At 51.0% G+C, this 21,261-nt stretch overlaps 2 protein-coding genes across 4 annotated transcripts in view; one reads left to right on the forward strand and one right to left on the reverse strand.

Annotated features, from left to right (window-relative positions):
* TEAD2 (TEA domain transcription factor 2) overlaps positions 1-13,189 on the forward strand; it is a 21,469-nt gene extending 8,280 nt beyond the window's left edge. Inside the window, exons 6-11 of the mRNA XM_064293989.1 lie at positions 1,013-1,077; positions 2,320-2,468; positions 6,524-6,697; positions 10,278-10,439; positions 11,336-11,488; positions 12,441-13,189. Of these exons, the coding sequence (XP_064150059.1) occupies positions 1,013-1,077; positions 2,320-2,468; positions 6,524-6,697; positions 10,278-10,439; positions 11,336-11,488; positions 12,441-12,554 (817 nt within the window). The 3' untranslated portion in view covers positions 12,555-13,189. The remainder of the gene's footprint in view (positions 1-1,012; positions 1,078-2,319; positions 2,469-6,523; positions 6,698-10,277; positions 10,440-11,335; positions 11,489-12,440) is intronic.
* Positions 13,190-13,465: 276 nt separating this feature from the next.
* On the reverse strand, positions 13,466-20,233 carry CD37 (CD37 molecule). 3 transcript variants are annotated; one of them, XM_064293991.1, is made up of 8 exons: positions 20,008-20,227; positions 19,828-19,900; positions 18,442-18,566; positions 18,231-18,305; positions 17,343-17,447; positions 16,198-16,434; positions 15,104-15,187; positions 13,466-13,666 (listed from the first exon to the last, which is right to left on the reverse strand). In XM_064293991.1, the coding sequence occupies exons 1-8, from the start codon at positions 20,074-20,076 to the stop codon at positions 13,466-13,468; spliced, it is 969 nt and encodes a 322-aa protein (XP_064150061.1). In that variant the 5' UTR covers positions 20,077-20,227. The 3 variants fall into 3 exon arrangements, with proteins under 3 accessions (XP_064150061.1, XP_023399013.2, XP_064150060.1); XM_023543245.2 differs by having other exon boundaries at positions 13,507-13,701; positions 20,008-20,224; XM_064293990.1 differs by lacking the exon at positions 13,466-13,666 and adding an exon at positions 14,268-14,630 and having other exon boundaries at positions 20,008-20,233.
* Between the last annotated feature and the right edge of the window lie 1,028 nt (positions 20,234-21,261).

The following is a 21,261-nucleotide window of genomic DNA, read 5'->3' on the forward strand; positions in this document are numbered from 1 at the left end:
ACATAAACTCACTGCCCTTAAGGATCCTATCTTATCTTTTGAGTTGCTGTTGTCAATTTGATCCCATATAGATAGTTCTTAAAAGAACATAATGCTTAAGGCAGCCATTTTTTACTAGTTAAGCTAAACTATTGTTTGGTTTTAAGAAGATTTCAGTGGATTGTTTTGGTTTAAGGTTTAAAGATTATCTCAGGGCATTAGTTTTGGGGGGTTCATCCCACCTCCATGGCTCCAGAAAGTCTACAGTCTATGAGAATATTAAATTCTGTTCTACATTTTCCCCCTTTTGATCAGGATCCTTCCATAGAATCTTTGATCAAAATGTTCAGTAATGATAGCCGGGCACCATCCAGTTCTGGTCTCATGCCATAGTTGTTCATGGAGGCAATTAGCCACACATTCCATATCCTCCTCCTATTCCTGACTCTTTCTCCAGGCAAATAGAGACCAATTGTTGTATCTCTCTGCCATTTTTTGAGAACTACCAAAATGTCATAGTCAAGAGCACAATACTTTGTGGTTGGGACTGACCTAGATTTTGAATTGAGGCTCCACCACACCCCAACTGTGTGACTTTGGGTCAATCACTTGACCTCCATGTGCCTTAGTTTTCTCACCTACAAAACGAGAAGAAGAGTAGTTGCTCCCACCTTATAGGCTATGAGGATTTGATAAGGTCTTGCATGTAATGTATTTTTGCACAATGTCTAGTTTGCTGTGGTCCGTCGGTAAACGTTGTTGTTAGATACCATTGAGTTGAGTTTTGACTCTTAGTGACCCCACGTGACGCAGTAGAACTGCCTCATAGGGTTTTCTAGGCTGTAATCTTTATGGGAGCAGATTGTCAGGTCTTTCTCCTGTGGAGCTGCTGGGTGGGTTCGAACTGCCAACATTTTGGTTAGCAGCAGAGTGCTTAACCATTGCACCACGAGGGTTCCTTTCAGTAAACATTAGCTGGCACAAACAGCACGTTTCCACCATACCGATCCCCCCGACTCCCTTCCTTCCTCAGTGTGAAGCCATTCTCGCAGACGTCGTTCTCCTTGTCTCTGACTCCTCCATCCACTGACCTCCCAGGTAAGAGCCTGTTTTCCTTCCTCCCTTGTTGCTCCTCTCTCTCCTCAACCCCACTTGCCTTTTTTTCAACCTTCCTTTAATCAGGGGACACAGTCTTCGCAGTCTGAGATCCAGCTCTGGGAGGGAGGATGGAAAGTTGAACGGCAGAAGTTTTGATGGTTAAGACTGTAGCCTCTGTAGTTAGACATGGTGGGTTTACGTTGTGCCTCACTAGCTTATGGGACCTTGGGCAAGTGTATTAATCAGAATTTGTTCAGTTGCAAGTGATACAAATGCAAATCAAGCTAGTTTAAAAAGGAAAAAAAAGAACTTATTGGCATAGGTAACTGATATTCCGGGGTGATAGCTTCAGGCATGGCTAGATCCAGGGGCTCAAATCATAGCATCAGGATTTGCTTGTCCCTCTTTCTTCTTTGGTGGCTCTGCCCAACTGGCAGCAAAGATGGCTCCCAGCAATCCATGCCTATGTGACCCTGAGAACTCACAATCACTCCTTCAGTGAAAGAGGGATTCCCTTTCTCCCTCAGGGTCCACAGATTCATCAATTAAGAATGCTTTTGGCTGCAAGTAACAGAACTCCCAAATTAAGACTGCGTTAAATAGTAAAACCAAAAAAACCAAACCCATTACCTCCGAGTCAGTTCTGACTCACTGTGACCCCACAGGACAGAGTGGAACTGCCCAATAGGGTTTCCAAGGAGTGACTGGTGGATTCGAACTGCTGACTCTTTGGTTAACAGCTGACCTCTTAACTACTGTGCCATCAGGACTCAGAGTCAGAAAGAATTTGATGGCAATGGGTTAAATAGTAAAGGCTTTAGTTATCCCACATAACAAGAAGTCTGGAGGTGGCCTGCTCCTGTGCTGGTTCAGCAGCTCAGCGATATTAGAACTTGCATCTCTGTTATTCTCTTGGCCTCTGTCTCATTGTCACAAGATGGCTATTGTGACTCCAGGCATTACATCCCAAGTAGGACTTGGCCAGGGCCAAAATCTTTCTCCTTCCAAAGTTCTGTCTTTTTTATTCAGGAAGAAACTCCTTCCCAGAAGCCCCCCAGCAGATTCCCCCTAACGTCTCATTGTTCAGAACTGTGTCACATGGCCACCTCTAGCTGCAAGGGAGGCTGGGAAAGTGAGTATTTAGCTTTTTCAGCCTCTAAGTGGAGGTAGGCAAGAGAGAACAGTGTGTTATATATTCCATAAATATTAGTTATTTGATTATTCTTTCTTCTCTCTCTCTAGGGTACGAGCCCCCACAAGCCCTCTCACCCCCGGCCCTGCCCCCACCTGCCCCGTCACCCCCAGCTTGGCAGACTCGGGCCCTGGGCACTGCCCGGTTGCAGCTGGTGGAGTTCTCAGCCTTTGTAGAACCACCAGATGCTGTTGATTCTGTGAGTCAAACCTTGTGATGGTCACTGGGGGGTTTGGAATGTAAGAGGGTAGTAGAGAGGGAGGGCATAAAGCAAACTTTAGTGTGTATCAGAATAATGTGGAGAGCTTTTAAAACAGGTGGCTGGGCTCTACCGCAAGAGTTTCTGATTCAGTAGGTCTGGTGTGGGGCTGAGAATTTGCATTTCTAATAAGCTTTGAGATGATGCTGATGTTGGTGGTCATACTTTGAGAACTACTGGCATAAAGCAACTGGAAGGTAATGGGGTCACAGATTTGGAAGGTCAGAGAAACTCCCCAGGACATCGTTTATTCTTTCATCAAACATTTTTGAGTGCCTACTGTGTGCCAAGGAGCCCTGGTGGTGCAGTGGTTAAGTGCTCTGCTGCTAACTGAAAGGTCAGCTTTTCAAACCCACCAGCCGCTCTGAAGGAGAAAGATGTGGTAGTCTGCTTCCATAAAGATTGTTGTTGTTAGGTGCCGTCGAGTCAGTTCCAACTCATAGCGACCCTGTGTACAACAGAACGAAACACTGCCCGGTCCTGCGCCATCCTCACAATCATTGTTATGCTTGAGCCCATTGTTGCAGCCACTGTGTCAATCTATCTCACTGAGGGTCTTCCTCTTTTTTGCTGATCCTCCACTTTACCAAGCATGATGTCCTTCTCCAGGAACCGATCCCTCCTGATAATGTGTCCAAAGTATGTGAGACGAAGTCTTACCATCCTTGCTTCTAAGGAGCAGTCTGGCTGTACATCATCCAAGACAGATTTGTTCATTCTTCTGGAAGTCCATGGTATATTCAATATTCTTTGCCAGCGCCACAACTCAAATGCATCCATTCTTCAGTCTTTCTTATTCATTGTCCAGCTTTTGCATGCATAAGAGGTGATTGAAAAACACCATGGCTTGGGTCAGCTGCACCTTAGTCCTTAAAGTGACATCTTTGCTTTTTAAAACTCTGAAGCAGTCTCTTGCAGCAGATTTGCCCAGTGCAATGCATTGTTTGATTTCTTGACTGCTGCTTCCATGGCCACTGATTGTGGATCCTAGTAAAATGAAATCCTCGACAACTTTAGTCTTTTTCCTGTTTTTCATGATGTTGCTTATTGGTCCAGTTGTAAGGATTTTTGTTTTCTTTATGTTAAGGTGTAACCCATACTGAAGGCTGCAGCTTTTGACCTTTGTCAGTAAGTGCTTCAAGTCCTGTTTACTTTCAGCAAGTAAGGTTGTGTCATTTGCATATCGTGGTATATTAATCAATCTTTCTCCAGTCTTGATGCCACGTTCTTCTTCATATGGTCCAGCTTCTTGGATTGTTTGCTCAGCATACAAATTGAATAATCCATAAACATTACAGCCTTGGAAACCCTATGGGGCAGTTCAACTCTGTCCTGTAGGGTCGCTATGAGTCAGAATTGACACGATGGCAACGCGTTACTCTGTGCCAGGCTGTAGCGGATACTGGGAACCTGGAAAAGCAGATTTTGTTTCTGGGTTTGGGCTTCTCCTGGGGTAGGGTGGAAACAGATGCTATGTTAGTTGGGTTGCTTGAGTGTTAGAAAAACAATCTCCAACTCTCAATGGCTGAACACCATAGAAGTTTGTTTCTTCCGTAACATTTCAGTGTGGATGTTCAGCAGGAACCTTTCACACAGTGATTCAGGGAACCAGACCTCTTCCATTTTATGGCTCTGTCTTTCTCAAACCAGTTGCTGTTGTGTCAGTTCTGACTTATGGCCACCCCATATGTATGGAGTGGAACTGCGCTCCACAGGGTTTTTAAGGCTGTGACCTTTTGGAATCAGATCACCAGGCCTTTTTTCCAAGGTGCCTCTGAGTGGGTTTGAACTGCCAACTTTTTGGTTAGTAGTCATGTGCTTAACCGTTTGTGCCACCTGTTGCTGTTGTTAGGTGCTGTAGAGTTGATTTTCGACTCATAGCAATCCCAGGTGACAGAGTAGAACTGCCCCATTGGATCTTCTAGGCTGTAATCTTTATGGAAGGAGATCATCTGATCTTTCTCCTGCAGTGCTGCTGGGTGGATTTGAACAGCTAACCTTCCAGTTAGCAGCTGAGTGCTTAACCATTGCACCACTTAGTTCCCAGAATCTGCTGCTGGATTCTCTGCCTTGGGCCAATAGATGGAGGAAAAGAAAGAGTCAAGAATTACACAAGAGGTTTTATGAGTCTGGCTTGGAAGTGTCAATGCTCAAATCTGCTCTCATCCCATTGGCCAGAACTTAGCCATGTGGTCTCACCTAACTGCAAAGGAGCCTGGGAAATGTAGTTTATCTGGGTGAAAAGGAAACAGGGCTTGTGAACACAGACCAATCTCTGCCACAGCCACATAAACACCAATTGCTGTATGTGGTGATCCTGGGAAAACTTAGACCAGGTCAAAAGCTTCCTATCTCACTTGGAGTAAAAGTTAAAGTCTTTTCAGTTGCCCATTCAAGGCCCTGAATGATCTGGCCCCTGTTCTCACTCTGACTACATCTCCTGCCTCTCTCCTCATCGCTTACTCTGCTCCAGCCACACTGGCCTCCTCACTGTTTCTCAAACACACCAGGCCTGCTCCTGCCTCAGGGCCTTTGCACCTGCTGATCTTACTGCCTAGAATGCATTTTCCCCAGACATCCCAATGTTGCACTTCCTGTATTCATTCAAGTCTTTGCTCAAATGTTATCTTTTCAGATATGGTTTGCCAGATCACCTCATGGAAAGCACCAGTTACCATCATTCTTGACCCCTTTGCTATGCTTTGTTATTATTTCCATAGCACATATCATTGCTGACATTTATATTAGCCATAGACTGATCTGTTTGTTTTCTGTCTTTGCCAGTAAACTGTGAGATCCAGGAGGTCAGGGACTTTGTCTTATAGCCCTGGGACCCAGAAAAGTGCCTGCACACAGTAGGTCTTTCGATAGATGGCTGTTGAATAATGAATATGTGCTGGGATAGGGAAAGCTTAAGTTTTTGTGGTTGTACAGAGTAATAATTCTACTTGGGGAGTCAGTGAGGGCTTCCCTGAGATGAAAATATTTGAGTTGGGCTATGAGATTTATATAGCAGTTTGCTGTGTGCAGACTGGATGTTCCATGTATAGAGGTGGAGATAGCATGGAGTTTTTAGGGAAGCAGATAATTAGATATGGTGGGAGTTGGTGAGCCTGGAGAGAGGTGGGCAGATGCTGGTTCTGGAGGAGTTGGCATGCCAAGCTGAGAGACACAGACTTTCTTTCTCCTAAGGGTCATGGGGATCCATCAAAAGGGTGGGGTAGAGAGATTGTATCTGATTGTGATCAAGGTAGGCTTTCAGGAAGAAGCAGATTTGGATGGATGTGAGCCTAGAAAGATGGAGGGAGGATTTACATTAGAGGAGATAGGGAGAGTTTCAATGATACAGACAAGAAGTGATATGGATTGGGACAGAAGGAGAGTCTTTAGATGTGGGCTGTGTGGATTTCCATCCATCCATCCATTTGCCCTTCTGCCTATCCATTCATCATCCATCCATCATCCATCCATCTACCAGCATGGACCATCCATCCATTTATCTATCATCAGTCCATCCATCAGCATTCATCCATCTATCTATCCATCCATTATCCATACAATGAACATTCATGAGCACCTATTCTATACTGGGCCACGCTGAGGAGTGTGGGCCTTGCTCTGGGGCTACTGGGGAGCCATGAAAGGGCTGTGAGTAGGGGAGGACCAGGGTCAGCTCTGGAGCTACGTGTGTGATGAACTGGAGAGGAGAGATTGGAAGCTGGGCAGCAGGGAGGAGGCTGAGTCAAGGGTCTAGGTGTGATAGGATGAGACCTGAGCTGGGTCTGGGGGTGTGGGACAGGAAGAGGGGCCAGAACAAGAGCTGGGCAGGAAGGACTGAAGGACTGTGGGGGTGAATGGGTTGAAGGGAGCGAGAACAGTGTCTAGGATACATGACTGGGTGGACAGTGTGGCATGGCTAGTGAGGAGCTGTGGAGATGGACACGGGAGGGGCCCAGTCCACCTTCCACTCTTCACTCAAAGCTGCTCCTTCTCAGTACCAGAGGCATCTATTCGTACACATCAGCCAGCGCTGTCCCAGCCCTGGAGCTCCCCCACTCGAAAGCGTGGACGTCCGACAGATCTACGACAAATTCCCCGAGAAAAAAGGCGGTCTGCGGGAGCTGTATGATCGTGGCCCCCCCCACGCCTTTTTCCTGGTCAAGTTCTGGGTAAGTTCCACCAAAGTAAAAGTGCTCGTAAAACATGTGGCATCCCAGGCTGAGGCCTCTGGCTTGAAGGGTACGGTCTCAGTACCCACCAGGTCAGACTTATGGAACACTGACAAGTCTTGCACCCAAAGAGGGGTGGAAGGGACCAGCAAGGCATAGGGATAGGACTGGGGCCTCCCCAGATCCCCAAAGCAAAACGTATCAAATCCATTGATGTCGAGTTGATTCCCACTCATGGTGACCCCATGTGTTACAGGGTAGAATTGTCCCACAGGGTGTTCTTGGCTATCAACATGGCTTTCTTCTGCAGCGCTGCTGGGTGGGTTCGAACTGACAACCTTTAAGTTAGTAGTCTAGTGTAAACCATTCGCACCACCCAGGGACCAGATCTCACTAATCAAAAAAAAAAAGTCGCTGTTGAGTTGATTCCAACTCGTGGCGGCCCCATGTGTGTCAGAGTAAAACTGAACTCCACAGGGTTTTCACCGTTTGTGATCTTTTGGAAGTAAATTGCCAGGTCTTTCTTCTAAGGCACCTCTGGGTGGATTTAAACTGCCAACATTTTGGTTAGTAGCCAAGCTCTGAACCATTTGGGTCACCAGGGGACTCCATCAGATCCTGCTAGACCTTGACAAACCAGTCGCTGGGGACTGATATAACTCTGGGGATTGACTTGTGATGTTTTAGATTTGAAAACCTGAGCACATTAAGCCTTGCTGCTAAGGAATGGCGTATTAGTTTCCTTTGGCTGTCATAAGAAAGTACCACAAAGTTGGGTGGCTTAATACAATACGAAGCTGTTGTCCCATAGTTCTGGAGGCCGAGGAATCTGAAATCAAGGTATTGGCAGGGCCATGCTCTCTCTGACAGCTCTAGGGGAAGCTCTCTTCCAGCTTTTGGTGGTTCCTGGTGATCCTGATTTCCTTGGCTCATAGATGCATCACCCCAATCTCTGTATCCATCTTCATGTGGAGTCTTCCCTGTGTATCTGTGTCTCTTCACTCTTTATAAGGGCATCGGTCATATTCCACTATGTGATAAGGGCTGACCCTACTCTAGTATGACCTCATGTTAACTGATAACATCGTAAAAGACCCTGTTTCCAAACAAGGTCACGGTCAGAGGTACCAGGGTTTAGGACTTCAACATAACTTTTTGGGGACACAATTCAATCCATAACAAATGGCCCCCTCCTCTTAGCAAATGGAATCACAGAGAGTTCTGGTCTCTAAAGAGGAGACTGAGGCTTTGCAAGTGCCCATAAACCCTATTGCTAGGGAACATCTGGCCTTGAGGAAAGATGGAAGGAACTGGAGGGTGGCTTTGTGAAGTCAAGTGTTTATTTAACAATCGCTATATAAAGCACCAGGAAGCCCTGGTGGTGCAGTGGTAAAGCGCTCAGCTGCTAACTGGAAGGTTGGTGGTTCAAATCCACCAGTGGCTCCATGGGAGAAAGACCTGGTGATCTGCTTCCATAAAGATTACAACTTTGGAAACCCTATGGGGCAGTTTTGCTCTGTCACATGGGATTGCTGTGAGTCAGAATTGACTGGATGGCAACAGGTTTATATAGAGCACCTACTATATATAAGCCCTATACTAGGTTCTTAAAAAAAAAATTAGGTGCCACAAATAATTTGCGTTTGACTACTAACCTGGTGATGTGCTTCTGTTAAGATTACAGCCAAGAAAAGGCTATGGAGCATAGCTATACTCCGTAACACATGGGGTTGCCATGAGTCAGAATCAACTGGATGACAATGGGTCTCCGTCTTCTTATTTTTTGTTATGCCAGGTGCTGTGTATAATGGTGACTAAAAGGACCCTCTTGGGCCTTTCTTAGGCCTCTTTTGTTTGGTGCCTAGTACAATGACTGATGCTAATAGGGCCTCAATAAATGTTGAGTGAATGTTTAGGGGATGTTAACTCTTTTTTAAAAAATTGTGGTAAATATATATGTAACAAAACATTTGTCATTTCAACATTCTTCACACGTACAATTCAGTGACATTAATTACATTTATCATGTTGTTCTACCATCACCATTATCCATTTCCAAACTTTTCCATCACCCTTAACAGAATCTCAGTGTTCCCTAAGCAATGAGTCCCTTTTTCCCCCTCCCTCCCTCTTGTTCCTGATAACTACTAATAAACTTTGGTCTTTATACACTTGTCTATTCTAGATATTTCAGATAAGTGGTATCATATTGTCCTTTTGTACCTGACTTATTTTACTCAGCATGTTTTCAAGGTTCATTCATGTTGTAGCATGTATTAGGACTTCATTTCTCTTTATGGCTGAGTAACAGAGGGGTGTTAATTCTTGTGGTAACCCAGGCCATGGAAGGATCTAGAATCTGAAAAAGGAGCCTGGTGAGGGCTTGAACTTTACAGCCTTACTGGGCCCTTAGCTACCACAGTTATAAGGGCTCTGACATGTGAAGAAGCCAAGGCAGCTCAAAGAGTATGCTCTCTGAGGTCTTAGGCTTTGTTACGGTTCACGAGAGGCCTCGCCAGGTCTCAGGTCGGGAGAGTTAGCCCCCTTAGGAGAACACCATCTGAAGGGGTTCAGGGATGTGGCTGGTAAGGTCTTTGGTTTTGCCTGGCTTCACAAGGCCCTATTGCCAGGGTGATAGATGGAGTCAGGCCTCTGAGGAGAGGCCTACATCACCCAGAGGAGCAGCCTGAGAAAGTGTCAACAACACAACGTAGGAAGAGGAAGAGGTGTGCTCCCAAGGAGGTGACCACTGAGACCAAGCGGCTTCCTTAGGTACCACCTGGCCTGGTGTGGAGTCCTAGGTGGCACAAATGGTTAACCACTTGACTACTAACTGAAAGGTTGATAGTTTGAACCTAACTAGAGGCAGCTCAGAAGATAGGCCTGGTGATCTACTTCCGAAAGGTCACAGCCTTGAAAACCCCATGGAGCAGTTCTACACTGCACACATGGGGTCGCCATGAGTTAGAATCAACTTGATGGCAACTGTTTTTTTTTTTGTCTTACGTGAGTGAGCAAGTAATCCTCTCTGGACTTCCAAGACTTCATGGAGGGGTCTACCCTCTGAGAATTGATTGAAAGGTCCTGAGGAGTGTTCTAGAGGGGAGTCAGGCTTCCTCAGGCCACACCAGGCCCCGTTGCTAGGGAGTAGCCACCTGCCTTAGCAACTAGCATTGTGAAGGGGTCTGTGGCCCGGGCTCTGACAGAGTCTCTGGCTTCAACTGGTTGCCAGGGAGTAACTGCCTCCTTAGTAACCAGACCCTTAGAAGGGGCTGGGTTCTTGAGTTGGGGGCTTCAGGAGAGAGAAGTTGAATTCCAGAGCTCACTGGGTATGGGGAGTTACTGGGAGAAGGTTGGAACTATTTTGGAGACCCCAACTTATCCAACACTGATGCAAGGGTGGGTTTTTCTCGAGCAACCAGGTCACAGAGAGGGGGGAAGTTTGAACACAGGAAGAGAGGTGGGTGACTGCAGGGCCAGTGGGAGGAACCAGGCCTGGGCAGAGTTCTCACCTAAGAAGAGTCACGGCTGTTTATAAAGTATGTCTCCTCTGACTCATCCATGTCTTCCCATCCCCCAGGCGGACCTGAACTGGGGCCCGAGTGGTGAGGAGGCAGGGGCCGGCGGCAGCAGTGGTGGCTTCTATGGAGTGAGCAGCCAATATGAGAGCCTAGAGCACATGACCCTCACTTGTTCCTCCAAGGTCTGCTCCTTTGGCAAGCAAGTGGTGGAGAAGGTAGAGGTGAGGCTGGGGGCAGGGAGAAGTTGCTGGGTAGGTGAGTACCCAGCCACCTGCCACTTTGAGGGGTGTTGACTACATGGGCCAGGGGGCCATGGTGGGTCTGGAGTTTGGGGCATCTGCATGGTAGGAGGGGTCCTAGCCTCTTTAAGGGTTTAGTGCATGGGTTTGAAACTAACACATGGTTCAAGAGTCACATGCAGGGGTCATTTTGAGTCTTCAAAGGTAACGTGGACATTGATTTAGGTACAGAGATTTAGGGTCACTAAGAGGGTCAGCAAAAACGAGAGAAGACCTCAGTGAGATGGATTAACACAATGGCCATAACGATGGACTCAAATATACCAGTGATTGTGAAGATGGTGCAGGACTGGGCAACAAATCATTGGGTTATATGTAAGATCGCCCTGAGTCGAGTTGACATGATGGTGACTGACAAGATTCAAAATGGATATGAACCAATTCGTAGGCACGGAGGTTCAGAGGTCACACTTGGGGGTTGCTGAGGACTTGGGGGTTCTTGAGTTCAGAGGCCATATAAAGTTTGGAGATGTGACAGAGGGGTCTTTGAGGTTCATAGAGGCTCTGGAGGGCTTGGAGAATATCTGAGGACTTGAAGGTCATTGCTCTGGAAGTCAGAGATCAGATGAAGAGGTTATTAAGGGTTCTGAGCACGGCTTTGAGGGCTGGAGGGGTTCCAGGTTTATAGGTTTGGTGATCATGAGCTGGATACCCCAGCGAAACAGGGTCACATCTCTGGTTGCTGTGGGTGGGGTGATGGAAGGGAGATGGCAGTGGGTATGGGTGTGGCATCTGAGAGGCATGGAGTGAGGGTTGGTTCCCTGGGTGACCCTGTGTCTCAGCCACCGTCCTTCCCCCCCAACCCCCCGCCGGTGTAGACGGAGCGTGCACAGCTGGAGGATGGGCGGTTCGTGTACCGCCTGCTGCGCTCGCCCATGTGCGAGTACCTGGTGAATTTCTTGCACAAGCTGCGGCAGCTGCCCGAGCGGTACATGATGAACAGCGTCCTGGAGAACTTCACCATCCTCCAGGTAAGGGGCTGGGCAGTGCCCAGAGCAGACGTCAATCTCAGGGGCCCCTTCATGTGGAAACTGGCGTGTGGGGACTGCAGAGTGGACTCTTAGCCTTGGGGACCCCTTTTTCTGGAACTGACATGATGGAGACCCCATAGCAGACCCTCAGCCTCAGGGACCCTTTCACCCAGAAACTGAAATGATGAGGACTCCACAGAGGACCTTCGGCCTCAGGGACCCCTTCATCCAGAACTGATGTGGCGAAGACCCCACTGAAGACCCTCGGCCTCAGGGACCCCTTCATCCAAAAACTAACATGATGAAGGCCCCACAGTGGACCTCAGCTTAAGGGACCTCTTCAACTGGGGAACTGACAGGATGAAGACCCCAGGGTGGATCCTCAGGCTAGGGGATCCTTTACCCAGGGAATTGACTGAGTGGGGACCCCAGAGTGGACCCTTAGCCTTGGGGACCCCTTCTGGACACTCTACAGCAGATCCTCAGGGGACTCCCTTCAGGGAACCTACCTGATGGGTATCCCCTTGGTCCAGGGAACATGACATAGTAGGAGCCCCTTGAACTTTGGAGAATGTACTGAGATGGGGATCACTTTACTGGGGAACCTGAGGTGATGAGTACTCCTTTTACCTGGGACATGGTGGGGACCCCATTTATCTGAGGAATGGGATGTGGTGGGGACTCTGGACTCCCTGGACCCTGAAACATGATACAGTTGGGACCACTGTCTGCTCTGAGTCCCCTATGGCAGACTCTAAACCCCATTGCCCAGGGAATGTGAAATGGTGGGCATCCCCTTTACGTGGGGACCATGACATGGTGGGGACCAACTCCTTTCCTAGCAGGTTCTAAAGAGGCCGCCTAGATCTCCTAAGATATACTGGGAGGGCACAGCAGCCCCTCCCTGCCCTCCCTTCCAAGCATAAGCCTGTTCTTCTGATCTCCCTGGCAGGTGGTGACAAACAGGGACACCCAGGAGCTGCTGCTGTGCACTGCCTACGTTTTCGAGGTCTCTACGAGTGAGCGTGGGGCCCAGCACCACATTTACCGCCTGGTCAGGGAATGAAGGGGGACCCCAAAACTGGCTCACCCCCAAAGCATCCCCCTCCCAGGAAGGACCCTTCAGCTCTCCCAGGCTCCTTATTTGGGGAGGGGGCTGTGATGAAAGGGGGCTGGCCTCAGAGGCCTAAGTGACTGGGGCTGAACTTGAAGTTAAAGGGGACCCCAAAACCTGGGAGCTTAATTTATGCTCCATTGTCTTGATGGAATAGGCTGGGATTGGGAGGAATGGATAGGCCTCCAGTATTGGGATCTATCTCACTAGGAGCATCTGAAAGGACAGATCACTCCAGAGCATCAGGAATTGGGCACAGGAGTGAGACAACCCCCAGCCTCTTGACAGGGACCCCCAATCTGTTTTGAAGTTGCTATGAGTTGAAATTGACTCAACGGTACCTAACAACAACAACAGTTACACATTGGCTTGTCACCCCGTGCCCATTTTCCAGCCCCCAACCATCGTCTACCTCCCCCATCTCTCCCCTCCACCCCATGATGTGTGATAGGCCAAATCGAAGGTTAACCCTTTCTGTGCAGGTGCACAGCCAGGTGGGCCCTGAAAATAGTTTTTTTTTTTTTTTTTTTAATATAACAAGAGATATTTATAAATGGGTGTTAGGGTCTTGACTTTATCTCAGCTGGGCAAGGGGTTGGGTTAGGCTTTCTAATCTCATCCCCCCTTCTTATAAGTGAGCCGCGGGCTAGGCTGTATTGCCCGCTCCCTCCCCCCAAAAAGTATGTTGGTTGTGTTTTGATAGAATATAAAGCTATTTTACCAAAACGCAGGGAATTTATTTGGGGTTTGGGCGGAAAATAATCTTGCGGGGAGGTGGTAGGCCACCAGATGTGGCAAGGAACGAAGATTATCTTTGGGGACAGAAAGCTGGTGGTCAGAAGCCCCGTGAGAGAGGCCACAGCCTAGGGCAGGCAGACACCTGGGTCCCCAGGGGAATGAGGAGGCGGAGGACTCAGTGCTTGTATATTGGGAATAAACAAGTATTTACAGCTCTCAGGGGAGTGCCCAGGACACCTGAAAGGGTCAGCGGGTGGGGCGGGGCTTTGAGACGGGGCTGGGCCTAGCGGTATTGATTGATCCGGTCGTAGACGTGGTCCAAGTTCCTGCACAGGAATATTGAGAGCGTCATGAAGGCGAGCTACAGAGAAAGGAGATGCGGTCAGAGCGGGCGCCAGGGAGACTAGTCAGGGGGCTGAAGCCTGGGGAAGAGGCAGGGTTAGAAAAGAAGGCACTGGGCGAATTGGGCGGGGTGAAACTTGCAGGAAATTAGGGAGAGGGGAGGGGGGCGGGGCGGGGGGAGATTAGAACCGGGCTAAATTGTGAAAGGGAGAGGGAGGTGTCAGAAAGGGCAGTTGTTTAGTCAATTCTGACTCCATGTGTGCAGAGCAGAACTGCTCCATAGGGTTTTCAAGGCTGTGGACCTGTCTTCTGAGGTGCCTCTGAGTGGGTTCAAACTGTCAACCTTTTGGTTAGTGGTTGAGCGCTGAACCGTTTGTGCCTCCCAGGGGAGCCTGAAAGGGACAGCTTTTGGGGAAATTAAGCCCAAAGAGAATGTGGTGCGGTTAAGAGTACCAAAGGCATGGGGCGGGCCTGGAAAGGGTGGGAGCTGGAGGTGGAACAGGTGGGGTGAGGTAATCTGGGAGCGGAGGGACTGCGGTATATAGCCTGGGGAGTGAGGTGGAGCAAGTGTGGAGCCACAGTTGTGCAAAGCGCCCTCCTTTATTCCAGATGCTCGTCTGCCTCCCCCTCGGCCTCCCCCTCTGCGCCTACGCTCCCCGTCTCGCGCTGCTCCTCGTCTTGGTCCCACAGCGGCCAGGGGCCCAGGGCCATAGGTAGCTTGCCCTGCGGGGCTTTGTCTCCCCAGTTGGGACAGGCACCCGCCATGCCCCAGCCACCCCACAGACTGCTGCTGCGTCCGCTGCTGCTTAGCATGCCACTGCGCCCGCCGCCGCCGTCAGCGCTCAGGCCGGGCCCGGGGCTCGAACCGTTGGTACCAGGCACCTGAGCCTGAGGTTCCCGATGGAGCGCGCTGCGCGGTAGCAGCAGGCTTAGCCCCACCACACTAACCTGCGGCGAAACAGGGTGGGGGACATAGCGGCCAATAGCAGGACCCTGGTACACCGAGTGGGGCCAATGGGATACGCGTCAAAGGGCGGGAACGCCTGCTTTCTGCTTTAGGCCAATAAGAGTTCACAGAGGCTAGATTTTTCCCTCCCATCCCGGAAACACTAGGGGCACAGTGGTTAAGAGTTATGGCTGTTCACCAAAAGGTTAGCAGTTCAAATCCACCAGGCGCTCCTTGGAAACTCTATGGAGCAGCTCTACTCTGTCGTATGGAGTCGCTATGAATCGGAATTGGCTGGACAGCAACAGGTTTTTGGTTTGGTTCCTAACCCAGGTAGATCGGCGGAGGCGGTAGGATACACTGAAATTCCCTTTACGCATGTGCCGTTCCCCGTCAGTGGGAAAACACGCACAATTGGGGCAGGGCCATCTAGGGATTATGGGGCCAAGAGCAAATGGGGAAGGAGCAACATTACCTCTAGCAGGCCGACGCCCAGACAAATGCCCACTATAGAGATGAGGTTGTTGTGCAGCCAGTTCTGGAGGCTCCGCTTACAGCCCTGTGGGTGTAGAGAACGGTTAAAGATAGGGCTCGTTATAGGACTCGCCCTCTAGTCTAGTCCTCACTCCTTTATTTCAGGCCTGGACCTTGCCGTGCTGCGTCCCTAATTACCAGATCTTCCTAATCTGAGTTTCCGGGTGGTGCAGTCGGTGGGGTGCTAACTGAAAGGTTGAAGATTCAAGTCCACCCAGAGGCACCTTGGAAGAAAGGCCTGGCAACCTACTTCTGAAAAACCAGCCATTGAAAACCCTGTGGAGCACAGTTCTACTCTGGCCACACACTCCGGGGCAACTGGCTCTAGTTTCTTTGGTTCTGTGCCTCGGACTCACCTCTCCCAAGTTTTGCACCTCCCTAGATGTCAGCCCTGTTTGTGCAGTGATTAAGCGCTTGGCTGCTAACTGAAAGGTCAGTGGTTCAAACCCTCCAGGTGCTCCATGGGAGAAGGATGTTTCCCCACCCCAGCCTTTGGAGCCCTGGTGGCACAGTGGTTAAGAGCTTGGTTGCTAACCAAAAGGTCAGCATTTCAAATCCACCAGCTGCTTCTTGGAAGCCACATGGGGCAGTTCTACTGTGTCCTATAGGGTCGCCATGACCTGGAATCAACTGGACTGCAAAGGGTTTTAGATGTCATCATCCAGGTCCTGGAAACTCTGCTGGTGTGGTGGTTAAGAGCTATGGCTGCTAACCAAAAAGTCGGCAGCTTGAATCCACCAGCTCCTTCTTGGAAATCATATAGGGCAGTTCCACTCAGTCCTATAGGGTTGCTGTGAGTTGGAATTAACTCAAAGGCAGTGGGTTTGGTTTGGCTTATGCAGGTCCTGCCCTTTCAGCCCTTGTCATTTCTTTAGCAGGCAGACCCTGCCCCTCCCTCTCATGCAGCCCCATCCCTCTTTTATACCACGCCCACCTCCCAAATGGCCCCGCCCTCTGGAGACTCCGCCCCTCTCCCGCAGCAGAGTCCCTCCCGCAGACCCCGCCTCAACGGAGCCGCTCCACACCCCTCCCCACCTCTCCGTAGATGTGGCTGTTCGCAGGTACCACGCATATGTCGGTATTGTGTCTGGGTCGCGCCAGCGGCCCCAGCCGGCTGAGCTGGGGAGAGAAGACCTTATCGAAGATGGCGGAGTCGTTGGTCGACGACGAGTTGTAGCAGGAGCAGGGGACGCGGGATTCCTCCGAATCGTTGCCTTTCAGGCTGAGGACCTGGAGCCAATCCTGCGGAGAGTTCCAGCCGCAGCAGCGCAGCTGGGAAAGAGACGCGAGTCAGAGGGGCTGGGTCTGGTGGGATGCAAGGGGACGGGGCGATGGGTGTAAGATCTTATCGGTGTAAGTGGTGGGTGCGGGGTTACGCGGGGAGCGGTGAGCTGGGGCGGGGACACCATGGGTGCAGGGGACATTAAGCGAACTTGGGGTTGAGAGAGACACAAGTCACATGGGGACCTGGGGCTGGGAGAGGAGCCGCAGAATCACGCTGTGGACGGGAAGTCGAATGGGTGATGCAGTCTAGCCTCAGGTAGGGGACAGGTGGATGGTAGGGCAGGGCCACTTGAGGAGAGTCTCGTCGAGGGCGGCTTCTTGCAGGCTTCTTCAGGGTAGGGGATAGGGCCTTGCCGGGGTTTGGGAATTAGGGGTGGGATCACGTTTGGGTCCTGGAGTTGGGGGATGGGCCCACGTGGGGCGGGTGTGGAGTCTGATTGAGTAAGGGGCCGGGCCGCATTGGGGCTACGGCAGGTTATTTACGCAGGATTGGGGCAGCATCGAGTGAGGCGGGGTTCGGGAGGTCACGTTAGGGTCCTGGGGGTGGGGAAGTCACGTTAGGATCCTGGGGCTGGGGCTGGGGGTGGAAGCGAGGCGGAGTTTCCTCGGTGTAGGGGACGGAGCCTGATCGAGGCAGAGAAGGGGCCAGTCCTGGTATGGGAGCCTGAGGGAGGGGGCCACATCAGGGCGAGGTTGTTATCTAGGCTTGAGGCCATGTGGGGTGATACAGGGATTGGGGGGGGTTACGTTAGAGTCCTGAGGCCGGGGGAGGGCGGAAGCGAGGCGGAGTCTCCTCGGTGTAGGGAGCCGAGTCTGGTGGAGGCGGGGGCGGGGCCGGTCAGGGCGTGGGAGCTAGTGGAGTGGTCCACCTCGAGGGTGTGCTGGGGCTCATGCACCTGGAACTGCACGTAATCCCAGCTCTCCTCGGCCGCCATCTCCTCCGGGTCGGCGCGGTAGTTTTGGATCGTCTTCAGCACCATTTCCTGCACCTTCCGCTCCAGCTGAGAGGCAGGGGTGAGGCCCGACCTTATCCCACCCCACCCCCGCCTCTCCGTTCACACCTGCCCCGCCCGCTCAAGCCCTTCCCGGCCTTCTCAGCCCCCGTGCATCTTGGCGTCTGCCTCGGTTCCCCTCTGAATGTCTCACTGCTCCTAAAAATCTTTCTGCCGGTTTGTCTCTGATTCTGTCACTATCTCTGTTGTTGTTAGTTGCCTTCCAGTGGATTCTGACTCATGGCGACTGCACGTGTGCAGAGTAGAACTGCTCTATAGGGTTTCAAAGGCTGTGACGTTTTGGGAACACGTGGCCAGGTCTTTTCTTCCGTGGAACCACTGGACGGGTTGGAACCACCAGCTTTTGGGTTAGCAGCCTGTCACAAACTGCTTACCCCATCCAGGCTCCTTTCATTATCTCTTTTCTAGTTTTTTTTTCATTATCTCTAGGGGTCATATTATTAGGTCTCTAACTTCCTGAGGACTTTCTGTTTCTCCAGATGTTTTTCTCTCATTTTTCTGTTTACTTCCCTTTGAATTCCAGTATCTTCTCTCTTCCTATGTCTCTCTCCCGCTGTGTTCCTGTTGGTTTGTCTTTCTTTGATTCTCTGTGTCTGTTTCTGCCTCTGTCTCTCTCTGTCAGTCTTTTTATCTATGTACCACTTTTTGTCTCTCTGTTCCTCTCTGCCTTCCTGTCTCTGTTATTTTTCTTTGTCCCTGTCAGCTCCTGTTTTTGTCTCCGTCTCTCTCCACCTCCTTCTGCACCACCACCAGCTGTCCAGTCCCACTTACCAGGGTCCTTTGTGTGGAGATAAGGATTCCCAGGGTGATCTGCGTGGCAAACAGGAGCAGCAACATCCCAAAATACTGGCGGGCAGAGTGGAGAGGTCAGGCTGCGGGGACTGCTGGTGTCCCTATTTGGGGCCACTTAGGGGCATGGTCCTGGGAATGGAGAGACCTATGGGAATGAGGTTCCAGGGAGGCCAAGGGGTGGGCCACTCACCAAACCCAGGAGACAGCGGAGCTCCTTGAGGGCGCCTACACAGCCTAAGAGGGCGAGGCCCATAGTGAGGATTCCTGAGACGGCCAGGGCCTTGGACCAGATCTGCAGGGATATGAAGGACAAACCTGGGGAGGCGAGGGGCAGTGATGGTGAGTCCAGGGGTACATGACTCCCAGATGCCCATGCCCCCACTCACACAGCCACCTAAGTAGGGAGCAGCATCCTGGGTCTTCTTTCTGGGCTCCTGGTCCCCCTGTCTCTGGGTCTCTGTACCCCCTCTCTCTGGATCTCTATCCTTCCCTCTCTGGATCTCTCTTCTCCTCTCTTTGGGCCTCTGTCCCCCTGTCCTTGGGTCTCTTTCCCCCTTCCTCTGGGTCACTATCCCCCTTCCCTGGGTCTCTGTTCCCCTCTTTCTAGGTCTCTGCCCCCTCTCTGGATCTCTGTCCCTCTTTCCCCTTGAGTTTCTGTCCCCCTCTCTCTGGGTCTCTGTCCTTCTTTTCCCCTGAGTTTCTGTCCATCTCTCTGGCTGTCAGTCCTTCTTTCCTCCTTCTGCTCCTCCTCACCCCTAATAGTTCCAGCTCCATCACTTTTTCTGTGGCATTCAATTCGTCACTTAACCTCTCTGAGGCCTAGGGAATAATACCTGTTTCCTAGGGTTGTTTTGAGGGACAAATGTGTTCAATCCAGTCCTCAACACACGGTAAAAAACAAACAAACAAAAAAACACTGCCGTCAAGTTGATTCCAACTCATAACAACTGTATAGGATAGATTAGAACTGCCCCATAGGGTTTCCAAGGCTGTAATCTTCACAGAAGCAGACTGCCACATCTTTCTCCTGCATAGTAGCTGGTGGGTTCAAACCACTGACCTTTCATTTAGCAGCTAGTACTTAACCACTGTGCCACCAGGGCTCCTTAACACAGGGTAAATGCTTATTAAGTATGAGCTATTATGATTTTCATTATTACCCCATTATGATTTTCCTACAATTAGTATTATTTCTGCACTTCTACTTCTTTGGCTTTGTGACAACTGGCAAGTGACTTTCCTTCTGAGAACCTCAGGAGAGGGGAAGGATTGTGGGAGGATCTGATGGGTTCCGGCACCAGAACAGACACATAGGAAGTGCTGGAGAAATGACTGCTGTTATTACTGCTATAGTTGTTATGATCCATATGCACAACCCCATTTGCCAGAGGAAGACACTGAGGTTCAGAGAGCGGCGGCAGTGGTGAGCAGAGGAGTGCAGCCTGGGGCCTGCCTAGAGAGTTAGGCAACGTGGGACCCTTCCTGGGGTGACCCTCAGGAGGTCACTTGGCGGGGGGGAAGACAGGTCCATGGCTGTTCCAGAAAGGCCCTCCCAGACTGCCCCGGCCCCCCTCACCCACAAAGGACACAAAGCTGGTCTTGTCGATGAGAATCCAGATGCCGAAGCAGAAGATAAGGCTGCCTAGGACCTGGGGAGAGGAGATGAGAAGATGGTGGGTGGGCAGGGTGGAGGTGAGGTACGGGGGTGCTGTAGCAGGGGCTGGGGCCCAGGCTGGGTAGCCATGAGGGAACTCACAAAGAAGAAGAGGTTGAAAACGAAGAGGAAGTACTTGACGAGGCTGAGGCAGCTGTTCTGAGCCGACATCTTCTCCTAGAGGAGGGAGAGACCAACACAAGAGACACGACAGAAAGGTGTTGGCTGTGGGGGGCAGACAGGGTGAAAGACAGAGGCCGAGTCTGAAAAAGAGACAGGGGAGGCTGAGAGGGAGCGAGAGAAAGGAAGAACACCAAGAAAGAGGAAGTTCCAGGGTTGGGCCCCACCCCCTCCTTCCTCACAAGCAGTGACTCTCTCTCCCTGTCTGTATCTTTGTCCCTGGCCCCTCACCTAGGCCACTGCAACACACACGCCAGTACCTGCGGGGCCTTGGCATTGGTGGGCAGCAAGGACACAGGAGGCAGCTCCTGCCAGGTCTCCATGGCTCAGCCTGGGGCATTCCAGGTCTACCTGCACTTGCCTACTCTGGTCACTGGGACCCCAGGACTGGCCCTGGACAGCAGTCGACCTCACAGACACTCTGACCTCATGGCCTGCTAAGCTCTGCCATTTCTGCTTCCAGCTCTGTTCCCCTACCTGGCCTGGCCCCGGGTCCCTGTCCCCCACCTCTGTGTCTCTGTCCCCTCTCTCTGCATCTCTGTCCACCTCTTTCTCTGGGTCTCCATCCCCCACCCTCCTGGGTCTCTGTCCCTCTCTCCCTCTGGGTCTTTGTCCCCCTTTTTCTGATCTGTCCCCCTCTCTTTCTGGGTCTCTGTCCCCTCCCGGGTCTGTGTCCCCTTCTCTCTCTGGGTCTCTGTCCCCCCTTTTCTGATCTCTGTCCCCCCCAAGTCTTTGTTCCCCTTTATCTCTGTCTCTCCCCCTCTTTCTGGGTCTCTGGGTCCCTGACCCCCCAGGTCTCTATGTTTCTCCCTCTGTGTCTCTGTCCCCCTTTCTCTGAGTCTCTGTCCCCTCTCTCTGTATCTCTTTCCCTCTGTGTCTCTGTCCCCCTCTTTCTGGGACTCTGACCCTCTGAATCTGTCTCCCTCTCTCTGGGGCTCTGTCTCCCCCTCCCCCATTTTTGCCCCTCTTTCTGAGTCTCAGTGCTGTATCAAGGTGTTCCCACGTGCTGGGGCTGAGGTGGACATCTTGGGGAAGTGAAAGTGCTGTAGGTGGGAAGTGGGAAGGTCCCTGGGGGTGGAGGGTATCTGGGCAGTAACTGCACACCCAGCGGAAGCTGAGCCCCGGCAGCACTTCCTGTCTCTGCCCTGTGGGGCTACATCCTACTTATCTATAAGA

The sequence above is a fragment of the Loxodonta africana genome, chromosome 11, assembly GCF_030014295.1.
Source record: "Loxodonta africana isolate mLoxAfr1 chromosome 11, mLoxAfr1.hap2, whole genome shotgun sequence".
NCBI classification, from domain to species: domain Eukaryota; kingdom Metazoa; phylum Chordata; class Mammalia; order Proboscidea; family Elephantidae; genus Loxodonta; species Loxodonta africana.

What these genes read in the sequence shown, in the direction of transcription:
- CD37 (XM_064293990.1), bottom strand. Translation starts at nt 20,076, where the DNA reads ATGTCGGCTCAGAACAGCTGCCTCAGCCTCGTCAAGTACTTCCTCTTC. An exon ending in GGGATTACGTGCAGTTCCAG is followed by an intron (nt 16,435 to 17,342) that starts GTGCATGAGCCC and finishes TCTCTTTCCCAG; the next exon opens with CTGCGCTGCTGCGGCTGGAA. An exon ending in ACAGCCACATCTACGGAGAG is followed by an intron (nt 15,188 to 16,197) that starts GTGGGGAGGGGT and finishes CTACACCCACAG; the next exon opens with GGCTGTAAGCGGAGCCTCCA.